The 14,820-nt window shown below is 39.6% G+C and overlaps 1 protein-coding gene across 3 annotated transcripts in view; it reads left to right on the forward strand.

Annotated features, from left to right (window-relative positions):
- SORCS1 (sortilin related VPS10 domain containing receptor 1) overlaps positions 1-14,820 on the forward strand; it is a 261,592-nt gene that overhangs the window by 158,397 nt on the left and 88,375 nt on the right. For all 3 annotated transcript variants that reach the window (XM_066190961.1, XM_066190963.1, XM_066190962.1), the window contains exon 5: positions 10,572-10,645. In XM_066190961.1, coding sequence (XP_066047058.1) covers positions 10,572-10,645 — 74 coding nt within the window. The remainder of the gene's footprint in view (positions 1-10,571; positions 10,646-14,820) is intronic.

Consider the following 14,820-nt stretch of genomic DNA (forward strand, 5'->3'; position numbering starts at 1 on the left):
GGGTATGAGTCACAGCCCTGGTTTCTGCTTTAAATCCTAATGGATAAATCTTCTGACTTCAATACGCTTTGCCCAAGAACTGTAGAGGGTAACCAGTAGGCAAAGAGTATTAATCAGCTTGGACTAAATTAAATGTAACTCGAACTAAGGGTCAAGTTTAGCCCATGGCTAAGTGTAAATTACTCCCATTGGTTTCATGTTTGTGTATCCAAAGGCAGAATTTTCTCTGAGTAATTAAGAGGTCTTGCAGGTATTTAGATAATTGCAATGGGAGCTGAGGAGTGCTTCGAAACAAATGATACTGCTGTCAGCTATTTCCTGATCTTGTGCTAAGGCTTTATTTAAGGGAAGAGAATCCATTACTCCTTGGATTCCAGGGGGTGTGTGCATACTGACACAAGAGTCACCCAAGGAGGCAAAGGAAGCAGGTCTGCATGGAAAGGAATTTACATTTTGATGCCACTAACTTTGATGCCACTGGCTGGAGAGGCTGTGAGGGTTTTCTTGATGTGGACTTCGAGAAGTAAATTGGATTTTGACCAGTTAGGATTGGTGCAGTCATTTAATTTTGCGGTTGACAGGAAAATCAGCTAGAAAACACTTTTACATCCTTGTAGCAAGCCACTTGATTGTTGTCATCCATTTGCATGGTGTCATTGCAGCAAATGGGATGGGGAAAATCAGGTGGTGAACAGACCAAGAGCTGAAGAGACAGGAATAACATTGGATCTGGACTGTTTTGGTTCTCAGGAGTTGTCCATCCAACTGAGGATTGATGAGGGCAAAGCCAACAGTAGTGGATGCCTCTCATTGCTTAGTTGTAATAAACAGTAAGTGGGTCACACAGAATCATCCCTCAATCTCTTCACAGCCCACTGAGTCTATTGCTATGATAAGATCTTTTCTTGGTTTTTTTGAATAGGGATTTACTCAATGGCAAGGAAATCTGTTTTAGCTGAAGTAATTTTATGCCCCAGTTTCTTGGGTGTTGATTGTGAGTGAATGTGGTTAATTACTGGGGTTCAGCTGATGAACAATAACTCATTAAGCTTTGATGACTCTGTTGCTTCTGTTCACATATCCTTCTCCTGTGTCTCTGCCTTGGGCAGAGGACTTGAATTACCACTGCTGACAGACCAGTCCCTAATTCAGTCATGGCTTTTTCCTGCCAGTCTTGAGGAAAAAAAAAAAAAAAAAAAAAAAAGAGCAGCAAACCATCTGCTGCCTGCACTAATTGCTTCATGATTGCATTAATTGTTCTGGCTGAAAGTACAGTTGTTACTTGGCTGATTCTTACCACATAATTGCAGAACTACTGCATGCTTCTCCATTTTCTGCATAAAGGAGTTACAAATCAGAAGGAAACTCCTGACACAGTAAAGCAATGCTTGTGAGGCAAAGGCTTTTTGGAGGTCTTGTACATGTAAGCTCTCATGGGTTTAATCAGCTTGCTTGTAGAATGAGGGGCTGTATTTTATGGGAGTATTACTCATGTATTACTGTGTAATCTTCAAAAGTGGTTTGCTGTGTAATCAGACCGTGGAATGTAAGAGCTTCTAGTTCATATGGAGGCATCTTCTGCTATTCAGATGGGTCAGGCACACAGAGGAGTGGTTAGTAATCAGCCAGCAATAACAGAGCTATTTGGGGAGATGAAATAAAGGTGAAATTGGGAAACACAAGTCAGACAGGCAAAATGCAGAGTCGTAATTGCCCAGCTCAGGAATAAATGCACAAAGGCACTCAAGTACTGAAAGGCAGAAACAGAGGCTGAAAAACAGGTTTAAAATGGAGTTACTGTTGTTGATTCTCGGCTCTCATTTTATAAAGTAACTCTTGAAAAGTGAGGCGCCCCAAATTAAAGGAGCCTTGTCAACACAGCACTAGTAAATGAAGAGGTTTATGTTTCGGGTTTTTTTTCTTTCTTTATTCACTTTGGTCTTTTCCAAATGTCTGGTTCCATCTGCCTACCTTTATTTACTGTGTGCATAATGCTGAAGATGAATGTTAGGGACTGATACTTGTCTGTATTTCTGAAGTGCTGAAGTTTGGCAAATCAGGATTCTGATACTTTTGAGACAACATATTTTCTGACATCAAACCACGTATCATCTTCTACATATTCCTGCATTAAAGGATGTCCACTGCTCATGCATGTAAGTGGAAGAGAAAGGTATTCTTATATCTGGGATGACAGAGAAACCACTTAGAGGAGAGATGCAGATTGATATGGCCACAGGATATCTGTGAGAGAGCAGGCCAACACTTAAAAGTACCTTCAGCCCCATCTATCCATGTGTTTTGCTCTAATACTTGTGTCTGACAGTAGAGTATCTGCCACAAGTGTAGCCATTATTCACTCTTCAAGATGTGATGGGCTATTCTGGTTTCACTCCATCATTTTAAAGCCTTTCATTTTACTGTATGAGGATCTTCTGAAGGTGAATCTGCTTGGAAAAGGACCCCACCCAGAACCTCCAGAGGTTCTTTTCAACATAAATTATTCTTTTTCTATTTACACTCTCAGTTGCAATGGTAACAGTCATTTCTTACTTAGACCAGAGAAGGGAGAATAAAATCCAGATTAATTTTCTCAGAAATTGCATCCCAGGTGAAAAAGAAAGACAGAAAAAACCCACCCCAAAACAAACCAACCAACCAAAACAACAACAACCCCCCTCACCCCCCCAAAAAACCCCAAAAAACCAACCAAAAAAAAAACCACACACAAAAAAAACCCCCAAACCCCCCCACCAAACCCCAAAAAACCACAACAAAAATCCCCAAAAAGCTGTTTCCATCAAGTGACCTCCTTTTGGTGTGTGTGTGTTTTTTTTTTTTCCTACACTGCTGACAGCAGTGGTGACAACAATTTAGAGTACTATTCACTTGGGCTAATGTTAGCTGAGGGAGGCTAATCCCATCTAAAATTAATGGAGAGGAAAAAAAAAGCTTCTCTAGAGTGGTAAGCATTAGCCACTTTGAATCATCCTCTGGAAAAGCCTATCTCTTTTGACAGACTGTGGACACAACCAGGGAACTAGTTTGCATAAAGCTAACATTAGCCGGTGTGAATAACTCCCCCTTTCCCTGTGGCATTACTCCTGCAACAGTCTACACTATTTTTGTTGATATTTGGGCCACGACTAATAATCTGAGCCAGTTCTCCAGGAGACTTGATTCTCTTTGATGCACACCGTTGAAGATGGAAAAAGTAAGAAGTAATTCTCATGTTAAAAGTTGTTTGCCCCAGCTTTTGCAGCGTTGTACTTTCTGCTCTTACAGAACTCTTCTGGGTTACCAGCACTTGTGCCAGGGATGCACAGGCCCTGTGAATGCTGTTCCCTGTTTTTAAGACATTCCATGTGGTTATGTTTTTAAGCAAGCAATGCAGAGAAGTACCCTCATTTGTAGCTAGGGCTGTGTGTGAGGACTCGAAGCACAGACACCTGTTAGGCATCCTGATAACATCTTGCACACAACTCTTTGCAAATATCCCCTGCTATCTCTAGGCAAATTGATAAGTGTTTGGCGGCAGCCAGGATTCTCAAAATAAACAAGGAAGGGACATCAGAAGAAGAATAATGGTGCCAGATTGTATCTACTTTTTTTTTTTTTAAACTTTTCTTTTAAATTGGCCATAAGCCAGTGTAGAAGGTATGTTGAAAAATATAGTTTCCTAGAGTACTCATCAGTCTTTTACAGACCTCACTAAGCATATTGTGCTGGGGTAACAATTTAAAATAAATAATGGAATTAAAAGTGATAGGAATCTGTAATGCTGTTTCCTACTCTAATAATAAAAAGGAAAAAGAAAAAAATCAACAGCAGAGCCCAGTGGAAGATAGATTTCTGGGCAAGGAGTGTGATCAGTGAAACAGAAGGAAAGACTTTCAAGCAGTGATCACTGTGCTCTTTACCACTGACTCACTCATTTTTAGGCAAATCAATATGTCCTTGCTTATCCATCTGTATAAACATCAGCCCCCTGTACCCTTAGAGAACTTGTTCTTTTTCTGGTTTGGGATCTTTGGATACATACTTCTTTGTTAAGGGTAGATCTGTTGTTTCTCTGAGAGATTTTCTGTGTTCTATGTTACTCCACTTTTCCTACTTCCATGACAAAAGATTAGTTTTTCCTTTCCTTCAGAGTTGGATGGTTCACCTGATTAGGAATAAAGACTCAAAGGCATTGCTGGATGTGCTAATGATCTCTGTGGTGCTGAGCAACTCCTGTCACTTTTATGTACATGACTCACCTCTGCCTTCTTTTTCTCTGTTATTTGGTTGAGTGTAATCTTCAAAATGTCTCCAGTTCCTTATTATAAAAAGTTCCTGTCAACACTACATTCGCTTGAAGCCATAGGTTTTAATATAATGCAAATGATGAGCAATAATTTATTTTTAAATTTAAATCTGTGCATGTGTGCATGAAAATTCTGACACTTTGCCCTAAATTCTGCTGTAGTAAGCCTTTTCTCTTCTGCTCTCATTCAAATACGATACACTTCCTAAACAAAAATGTGCTTATTTATTGCAGTTATCTAAGCAATTATGAATCTACTTAGTAAATTTAGAACACAGCAGAAGGCAAGTGCTGGGTACCCGGTTGCTTGTAACAGAGATAGCATTTTTTAGTAGAGAAGGGAATTAACCTTGAGGACAGCATACTAAGTGGAGTGGTAAATTCATCATCCCTTGGACTTGAGATTGGGTGTCTTTCCAAATGATACAATCTTGTTCAGCCATCAGTTGTTGGCCTGAATAATTCTCTCTTCTGCTTGAGTTACTGGTAAAGATGCTGCAGCATCTGTTAGGAGGGGAACACACTGATGATATTAGAGGCTCCTTCTGTCTTTAAAATATATATGCCAGTCAGAGTCCTGTAAATACCTCCTGGTTAAAAATATGTTTCCTGTCGTTTTTTTAGCGTGTGAGTTGAATGAACTGGGGACATCATCCTAATGCGGTTCCTTGCAAACTGCCACAAGACCAGAATACTGGCTGATGTGGCTCATAGCTGACAGTGTGTGAGGAGTTATTGAGGGATAGGTAGCTGAGGGTCATCTTCAGGGTGCTGTGATCTGCTGAACATTCAGAAAAGCAATTGCTGTGTTATGAGCACACTGAACAAATCTGCATGGCAGTAGCATGTGGATCATCAGCAAAAGCAGCTGCAAAGCTGCAGATATCACTGGTGTTAGAATGGGCTGTGAAGCGGGTATCTGACAGCGTTAGCACTCTGATGTGTTTCCATCAGCATTCAATAAACACCAGTTATTGGGTAGCCTTATTGATGATGTCTGCATGCATGATTAATGCATTGCCTGCAACTTAAAATGTTCAAAGTCTATGAAGCATTTTGTGAGCTTTATTGGTTCAAGGATATTTAAGCTTCTTAACAGTGGGACTTGCAAAGAGATCAGAGATCAGGGAAGTAAATGACTGTCATCCCTGTAGCCCATTTCTGTATGCTTAGTTTTAGGAAAGAAATACCATTGAAAAATGCTCTTATGGACAGTGAGAATGGTGACTGAAACCTTGTAGCAAGAAGAAGGACTTGCTGGCATGTATTTCAAATTATGTTGTTGCATCTTCAGAAAAAAAAAATTGTCTTTATCCAGTTGGACTCTGTTATGTTTACAGTTAAAGCTAAACTGCTTTTGGGATGTTCCATTCTCTGGTGAATTTGAAATTTGAGGGAAAGAAAGATCTCTCAAAATATTTATATGGTTCACCAGTGCAAAATCTGTGGCTAAGGTGCACTGGTGTTTTGAGGATTTTTGTATGTGAATAAATGGTGAGTGAAGGGGTGAGGGGGAAACGGCATGAATAGCATTAGTTTTTATCATCTCATAGGAACACGAGGAAGTGTAAGAGTCAAGAAGTCAGCATATGTGAAGAAAGTACCAGGAGCACTGGCTAGTAGAAGCCTTCTCACGGAATTAGAGGTGAATTTGAATCAAACCCAGTGCTTTCAAAGCTGTTCTGAGCTAGTTTTCCAGTAGCATCTGGCTTTTTAGGTCAATAATGTAGTGTACATTGATTTGTTTTGGTTTGAGCTGTGTCCAGGGAGAATGAGTTGAGAGTCCATGAAACCTCGAGGTGAGAGAAAGAGAGCCTTTTCTTTTTTGAATGTTAGACCAAAGGTGGTAAATCCAGACAACCCAGATTCCAGGCTGTATTCCATTTTGACTTGTTTAGGGGAAATCTCTTAAGTAAAAGGAAAATAACAGGAACTACAAGCTTTCTCAAAGTATTTCCCTAATGTTACTTCCAACATGCAATTTGGTTTTGAATTTCTGCATGCATATTTTTTCTTACAAGAGATTAAATCATTATATAAAATTTAATATCCTCATCAGCATAGGAAGCACGTGGAACTGCCATATGATTCAAGATCTGTATGTGGAGAAGCATCAGAATCAAATATTTAATCCAATTATTTTAAATGGTGAATGATGAAACATCATGGGCACTCAGGGTCAGTGTATCTGCAGCAATCTGTAAAGGCACTAAAATGAAGATGGAGGTGCAAGACATTCCTCACATAATGGCTTTGGTTAGGAAAAGTAATCTGTTGAAAACAGAAGGGGTGATGGTAGGTCTTGACTGGCATAATACGACCCTTCAGATGGTATTATATCAGAATGGGTGGGTGAAATAAATCTCAGTTGTTCTTAATGGAACATTCTGGGGGAAAAATATCATGTTTTCTCCCTGTATTTTATGGAATTTAGTTGGGTTTTTTATACTGTGAAATGCAAAAGAAAAAAGTGAGTCAAGTCTGAAGTTGGCACTGGAAAGATCAGGAAATTAGAAGGGAAGAAAATAATAGGTGGCAACTGTATCCTGCTGTTACCTCGATATCCCAGAGCAGTTTAAGGTGAAGCCTGCACTATCCCTATGAAATACATGAGTAGCTCTTGGGCTTCTTATACAGTTTGGGAAACAACAAAGAGGGAGAGAGGGAGTATCTTATCATGTCTGGTGTAGATAAGGAAAGAAGTTCAGTTTTCAGATGTTGGCTTTCCCTACTCTCAGGGACAGTGGTGTCATGTTGTGAGAGGGCTGGGGAATTGTTTCACCATTCAAAGGGTTTATTTGAATCCCTGCTCAGCCTAAGAAGGTATTTGTAACCTCAGCCTTTTCTTTTCTTTTCCTTTGCATTTTTTTTTCTTATATAAATGAGGTAGGTGGTAGGTTTCTACTTCACAGAATATTAAGATTTAAAAAAGCAAAACAAAGCAAACCCAGACTGTTTAATGGTTGTTACACAGTCTGGGTATTAAACAGAAAAATAAATGTACAAGAGAAGAAGCAAGAAGAGAATTATTCCCTGATGAACAAGGGTCAAATCTGAGAGATCAATACAAGATTTGTACTTCATAACAGTTTTGTCTCTGTGAAAACAGAAATGTCATCTTGGCCCTCAGATGAAAACACACAATAAAATTGTAATAGGTTCCTTTTCTATCTGTGCTTGAAAAAAAAAAGTGTAGCAAAGAACATCATCTACCTTCAGTCTAATAATGCAAATTGTCATCAGACAGCAGTGCTTTCCAAAGACAACAATGTCATCTTTGAAGGGATTGCATGCACAAGGCTATCACAAGAAGTCCCAGGAGAGAGAGGGATTTTGTAACAAGAGCAAAATGCCATGCTGGGTTTAAAATATATCCGTTCAAGCACTACAATTGCTAAAAGGGGAAAAATAATCCCAGCTGTATCATAAACGATACTTGACAAAAACACAGCCTTCAAATACCTTTTTTTTTTTTTTTGTCCAACTGAATAAACTAGGTTTAAAAATGAATGGTACTCGAAATAAAATATCTGAAAAAAATCTTCACTGCAATTTTTCTGGGGGGGGTGGGGTGGTTATACATACGGTGGGGAGTTCCCCCTTTGCTAAAGAGACAGTAGTGCTGCTTGTGCTGCTGAGAGTCAGTAAAGGCCAAAGCTGGTGCTGAGATAATGGCAGAGGATGAAAAACCTTCTAAAGTCTGGTTATTAAAGTGTCTTATCAAAGACAATGAAAGCTTAGGATATGGGCTCCCAGGGAGCTGGTATTTCCCTTGGAGAGCTGTTGCCTTTTCTCACACACTGTCTCCAGCTCACTGGACGCTGGCTTCTAATTTAAGAGCCCAGCCCTAACAGTAGAATTGCTGTATCCATTTCCTCCCTTTGAAACAGACTGAGAAACTCTTGCATTTGTCCACTTTTTGTGGCTGAATCACATCTTCCTCAGGGCACAGACTGGGAGAAAGCAGGGCTGTCTGGGTGCTGTGCAGCATCACACCTCTGTTCCGATGGGGGAGTTGACAGATGCTCCAGTAAAGCCCCTCTGGAGGAGGAGCTGTGCTTGAGAAGCCAGAGGGAAGCTGTGGCACTGGGGCTGTCAAGCACCTGGCACTGCAGTGGGACTGCAGGCATGGAGGAGGGTGCTCCAAGAGCACAGAGCTTTTACAGGCTGCAATTAATTCATTCTGGTACCATTACTATCACCAGCAAATTCAGAGCTGGAATAACTTGCTGAAAGCTGTGCTCAGGGAAACCAGAGAGGGGATAAGGGTGAGAGAGACGAAAGTGGGAAAACAAAATTCAATATGATGACTTCAGCCATCAGAACATCAATGTCCCTGGAAAGTCTGCATCCTGTTTATTCCTGGTCTGGAAATACAAAGGTATTTGCTGAGTTTGGATTGCTCCCTGTTCTTAATTAAAGGATCATATGAGCTTTATTGAAACTCAGATTACTGTCTGTCAAAGAGAGTACTTGGCACAGAAGAAACTACTTTGCCATGAAAAGAAAACATTGACATCAGAGAGATGATAGATAATAGCAATAGCTTATTGTTGTCATGTTTTTATTTCTTGCTGCAATTATTAAAAAAGGTCTAGAAATGGATTTTGAGTGTGAAGGAGGGAAAATAATTCCTGTAATGGTAAAGTTCTTGAATAGATGACCTTAAATCGCTTCAAGAAGTGATTGTTCAATGTTCCAAATGATTTTCTTTAATTTCCAAAAAGAAAAGTTTTCCTTTGTTATAGTTAATGTTTCCTGAAGTTTCAAATCAAAATGTATTTATAATCTTCTAGTTAAGGAAAAATAACAGACTAACTGAGGTTTTAAAATTGGATGCAATTCTAGCCACAGAACTAAACTGTTTTTCCCTCTTCTTGCTCTTATCCTCTCTCCCCTCCACCTTCTTCCCTCTCTCTTCTTTGACAGTATTCAAGAGAAAGGGAGATGAAAGACGTGAATTTTTTAGCTTTAATATTTCAGAGTAAAGTTTAACACATGCCAGTCTACTGTTTACTAAAAAGCTCTTTGAATTAGTTTCCCCATGTTCTTACAAGATTTTACTATAGGAAAAGTGAGAGATATTTGGTTTTGCATGTGGAATCAATATCCAAATAAGTAGACCTGCAAAGTTCTTACATCCCAGTCTCATAATTCTTAAAATGCATTCAGATCATCTTTCTGATGAACCCAAAGCTTCTAAATCATCATTTTTTCTTCTCAGTTATTCTCCCAGACATCCATCTTTCCTACCAATCCACTGCCACCTCATGTTCCAAAAAAATTTGCCATGGTTTGCACATAAAGATTCAGATCATCTACATTTTATGCAAAATCCCTTAAAAGATGTAATAAAAAGGGAGATAAATAGTTCAAAAAGTTCAAATAGTTCAACCACCTTGCCAAAAAAGGGGACTGACCAAGTCTACCAGGCAAAGAAAGGAGGGGAAACAGGATAAATCTGCAAGAAAAGTGTAGGGCTGACTGACTTTCAATCCTTCCACATGATAAATTTGAAGCTAAATTAAGCAAAAGAAATACCAGAACCCAAGTGATCCTTCCCTCCAGTGGCCTTCTGAGAATTACCTGATGGGAGCACTTACAGAGAGCAGCTGTTTCTAAGTGCTCTGTGATAGTAACATTTGTATATCATTCCACAAAGACATGTCAAAGGATTTATAATATCTGTAACATGCCTTTTTGCTGACCTTTCTCAGGCTGGTTTGGTATTTATCATGGAAAGATTTTCTGAAATGACTGATGTATTTGGATATTGTCTGCGTAACCAGATGAGGAGAAGGTATCACATTGTTGGCAGGAGAAGGACAAGAGCAGAGGGAGAATCATGGGTTTCCTTGGAACAAGTAACTTGTGCTGTTTGAACTCATCCAGTCCTGCAAGGGAAATCTAGACAGGTTAGAACATTTTTTGGTGCCAAGTTGACAAAGCTTCCTAAAGATGGCATTGGTAATGGAAAGACAATGGCCTTCTGACATGATGTTGAGGAAGGCAACTGGATGATGAATTGTCATTCAGGGCAGGTTGCTGGGTTTACCAGTTGTGTCCCATATCATGCATCTCAGTATTCTCTTTGCCAATAAAAGGCACCACAGACATGTTTCAGCTGCCCCAGGTGTGCCCCTTGGAGACTGAGATGAATAAAATCCAAGTCATTATCTCAGAAATGGTAGAGGGTTTTTCAGGTTAATTTCTCTGGTATCCTTGTGTTTTACTGTAATTCATGACTGTTTGTTTTTGTCCGCAGTTATTCAGTTCCGTGGAGTTTGGCAGAAGATGGCTGCTGCTTCATGAGGGAGTTACACCAAACAGGTTCTACTGGTAAGTGCAAAACCGTCTTCCTGAAGGTTTCCTTGTCACAACTTTCCCACACATACGGAGGTGTTGGAATGAGGTCTTGAAGGCAATGTGGCTGAATACAGTCTGCACTGCTGATTTGTTAAGGTTAATTTAGAACGGGTATGAAAGGGGCATTATGTGTTTATACGACATTGGAATGCTGGGTCTTTGATCTAAGAGTGATGCAGAACTGAAATAGGCTGAATAACAGTCTGAAGAAAGCATTGATTCAGGATAGGAGAGTGAAGAGTTCAGTCTGGTCCTGCTACTAAGGGACAAAGCTGAAGTCTCGGAGGACACCAGCATTTCTGCTACACTAGAGCATTTCATCCTTTAGTGGCTGGTGTTGTTCTTTTAATTACTGTTAGACCTACTTACTCCTTGAAAGTAAGAATGCTGCCACTAGACGGAAATCAGTGTAACTTTGTCTTACACGGAAAAGAAAGCTGAGAGATGAAGGAGATGCTGAACCTTTTTTTTTTTTTTTGCCTGCAAACATGGTTGTATAGTCCAAATCAAAGATAAGGTTTTCTTGTGTTTTGGTGCAAATTTGTGGGACTTCTCAACAACACCTTATGGAGGCATTAGTCTGCCTGTGAGCAGAAGTGGGCTTATGTCCTGTGAATATGCCTTTAGAAGAGAAGCTTTTGAGAAAATATTCATCTTGAAATTGGGAGGAGCTGAACCCAGTGATTAAAATGAGACCAGTGTGGTAGCTTCTAAACCATAAATTTATGTCAAATCCACAGGTTGCGAACATAGCAAGATTCATGAGTGGTTTAGTCAAATATTTTCTTTTAATTTATAAAAGAAAGAAGAGCTCTAGGTCAAATTTACTTCTGAAGTTGAATTTATATTTGGTCTGCAAAGGATATGCCAGAGATTTTGTTTGCTGCTTCTGCTTTTTAATCCTTTCTCAGAACCTGTGTTAGCTGAAGGTAATGCAAGCTAAATTCCATTTTTAACTTGAACTCATTTTTGTGGGAGTGTCTGTATAGACAGTCACATTTGTGTTTATATCACTATTTCTTTCCTGCTGGACTCCTAACAGTGGCTCAAAATGTCAGATGCAAACATAGAGCTCTAGACATTTTCTGCTTTTTCTGGGCTAATAAAAACAGAAAGTCATAGAAATCTGGGTATCCTGTCTTTGAGACAAAAAATTGTAATCCAACTAAATTGTAATTGCTGAAGGGGCTCAGAGGGCTGAAAAGACTGTCCCTGTTCCTGGATCCTTATATCCTGTATAGTACTCCAAGCCTTTTGAAGTTTCCTGTCATTGCTTGCAGTTCTAGTTTATTGTGAAATGAGCTGATGGACGTCTGCAATAAGAGAAATGATGAAGTTATAATTTTCCCTACTGTGGAGCTCAAACTTTGAAGACCTCTCAGAAACTAATAAATAAGGGAACTTAGTCTTGGAACTTCAAAGGCAAAAGAGCAAGTTAAAAGATGAAGAAATGTTCCAACCACTGATCTAATCTCCCTACAGCCATTCACAAAGCATGAAACTGCCAGCCTGTATTTTCACCTTGAACAGAATGCCCCTTGTATAATACACCTCAGTGTAAGCTAGACTGTACTTCTTTTGTCAAAAGTGAAAAGAATACGGTTTGTAGAAGCACTGTTGCATCTCATTCTGGCATATTCGTGATGATCATAATGGCCCTAGGACAAAAAGAATACTTTTAGCTGCAATTCTATGGACACTGTCTGTCCTCAAGCACATCCAAAGTAGAAAACAGCTGTGCACGTGTGATTGAGAACACCACAGAGAGCAACACTGGGCTTTAATATGCATTTTCATTCTGTGCAGCCAGGTACAGCAGCACTGAAATGCTGAATCAGAGGGAAAGCCCTTTGCACTCAGTGCGTTGTCACAGTTCACTCCCCGTGTAATAAAAACAAAAGGGAGCTGGGGAAAAGAGGCTGCAGAAGTGCAGCTGAAATCCAGATTTCTGCAGCACCATCTCTGTGGCCAGTGCTGGTGTTCAAGTTGGGTGAAACCTTGCTCAGTGCCCCGTGATTTGTTGTTGGTTGGGCTTTTTAAATTTATTACTAAATGTTTTGGCTTGTAAATACGCAGAGTATAATCAGTCTGAAAAGTGAGAAGACGGACTTCTCTGTAGCTGTGGTTCCATGCCTGAGGTGTTTTGGTTTTCTGAAATTCTTTTCCCAGGGAATTTTCTGTAAACAGGAGAGATGTTTTTGTAACTGTAACTTTGTTATTCATTCCTTTTCCTAGGAGGGACTTCTTTTTGATGTCCCTCTGGTCTGACCAATGTGATTGAAGAGGTTTGCCTTTGTTTCACCAATCAAATTGGTCTCTGTAAAATAGTATAAAAGGGAGACACATCCCAAGAATAAAGAAGTCATTTTCAGCTTTCTGAATCTCAGAGTCTGTGTCGTGGTGTAAAACAGCATGACTTCACTTATTCTTAAGAGCAGAAATAAATAGTGAAGTAAAATGTCCTGAAGTCACAACTTAGAGAAAAATGTGGGGATAGTCTCTCCTGTTCCTTTATCTAAATCAAATGACTTTGAAGGGATCAACAAGGACACAGCTGTACTGGGCAGAGAATGAGGGAAACATTCTGATATATGAGGAAGGCTGAGGAGTTGCTTTAGTACAGATTGCTTCCAGTACTCTCTAAACTAGGACATCTGCAAAATCAGAAGACACAAAGGAAGGCCTCTGGCATCAGGCCTTCTTGAGGCTGCAGTTAGTTACGCTGCTTGTTTTGACAGGGAAGGTGCACCTGGAAGACTTTAAAGACTTTTACAGGGATTTGAATGGTTGATGAAAGCAAAGATGCATTTTCCTGATTGCTCACTGATATTTTCATTGCCATTTTAGTCTGTCATGCTGTCTTGGAAACAGCTTTTGGGTCACGCAAGAGTCTTGTGAATAAACTCCACTGCACTTGCTAGTTTTAGTCTTGGGAAGGCTCTACCTGCAAACCCTGTCAGAGAAGCTGTAGTGTCTTTTACAGCTGTATTTCCTGTATCTGTTGCCAGGAGAATTTTCTTCTTGATTTGCTTATTTTTGGCTGCTCTGTGAAACAGCTCTTCCTCCTACCACTCCAGAGAAATTTAAACCCCTGAAGAAAAACAGTCTGATGATGCTTACTACATAACTCTGAGAAAATACTCTGTGTAGACACAACTCAGTTCCTTGTAGCCCACATGTACTTTTTATTCTTGCATCCTCTGTTTGATTAAGAGGAGTCATTAATATGGAAATGTAGTATTTTTTTTATTCAAAGTTCTTCTGTTCCCCCTTTTCATTCTTCCACCTGCAGCTCTAAGTGATGTCCTGACATCCACACTTGTGATGAAAGAGGTGTAATGTCATTCTATGAAAGGAACTGTCAGGTGGGAGATGTGCAGATGAAGTCAAACCTTTAAAATGTGAGGTGACTGGAGACTTCCTGTCTTAAAAACCTCCAGCAAAAAACAAAATAAAACAAAAGTTGAGAAAAGGGATCTGTCATTTTCTACCTCATTAAAAGGTTGTTGGGACACACTTGTGGCTGGGCAGGCTTTAGTGATGGGCTACTCTAACTGACACCTCTAATAATTTCTGTAATTTGGGTATCATCACCTGTCTGTGTGCATAATCTAGGGATGTGGAAGTGATGTATTGAGCAAAATGTACCCCACTCAGAGAGTCAACCACATATTATATGTCAGGTGGAGACTTGGAAGAATCCACATTGCATACAAGCCCAAGGCTCAGCAGTTCTGCACTGCATCAACAATTTTCATGTTTTTTATTATTTTTCCGGCAGCTTCTTGAAATTTTGCTGTTAAATGTACTGTGACAGAAAAATGCATGGAAGTTATCAAGGTACTTGGCAATTCTGGAACTGTGCTCTGTGAAAATACCCTAATTACTAGGAAGGAGTACTCTAAGCAATATTAATTCAGCAACATAATACAGAAACAAGTTAATACACATGGATTATTGCTGATAGCACAGTGTTTACTAATGTAGTTGGCACTAGGGAAAGAGAATGCAGTAGGTCCTATTTAAAAGAGTTGGATAAAAATGCTTTATTTAAATACTTCTGAGTTTATTTTTGTGATACTTGGTGATTTTTGGCATATGTTCCTATTGTGGAGTTTTGCTGGTGTAGATGCTGGTTTGTAGTGAAT

Source organism: Chamaea fasciata, unplaced genomic scaffold (genome assembly GCF_029207755.1).
Source record: "Chamaea fasciata isolate MVZ Bird 193981 ecotype frontalis unplaced genomic scaffold, bChaFas1.0.hap1 SCAF_9, whole genome shotgun sequence".
NCBI classification, from domain to species: Eukaryota; Metazoa; Chordata; class Aves; order Passeriformes; family Sylviidae; genus Chamaea; species Chamaea fasciata.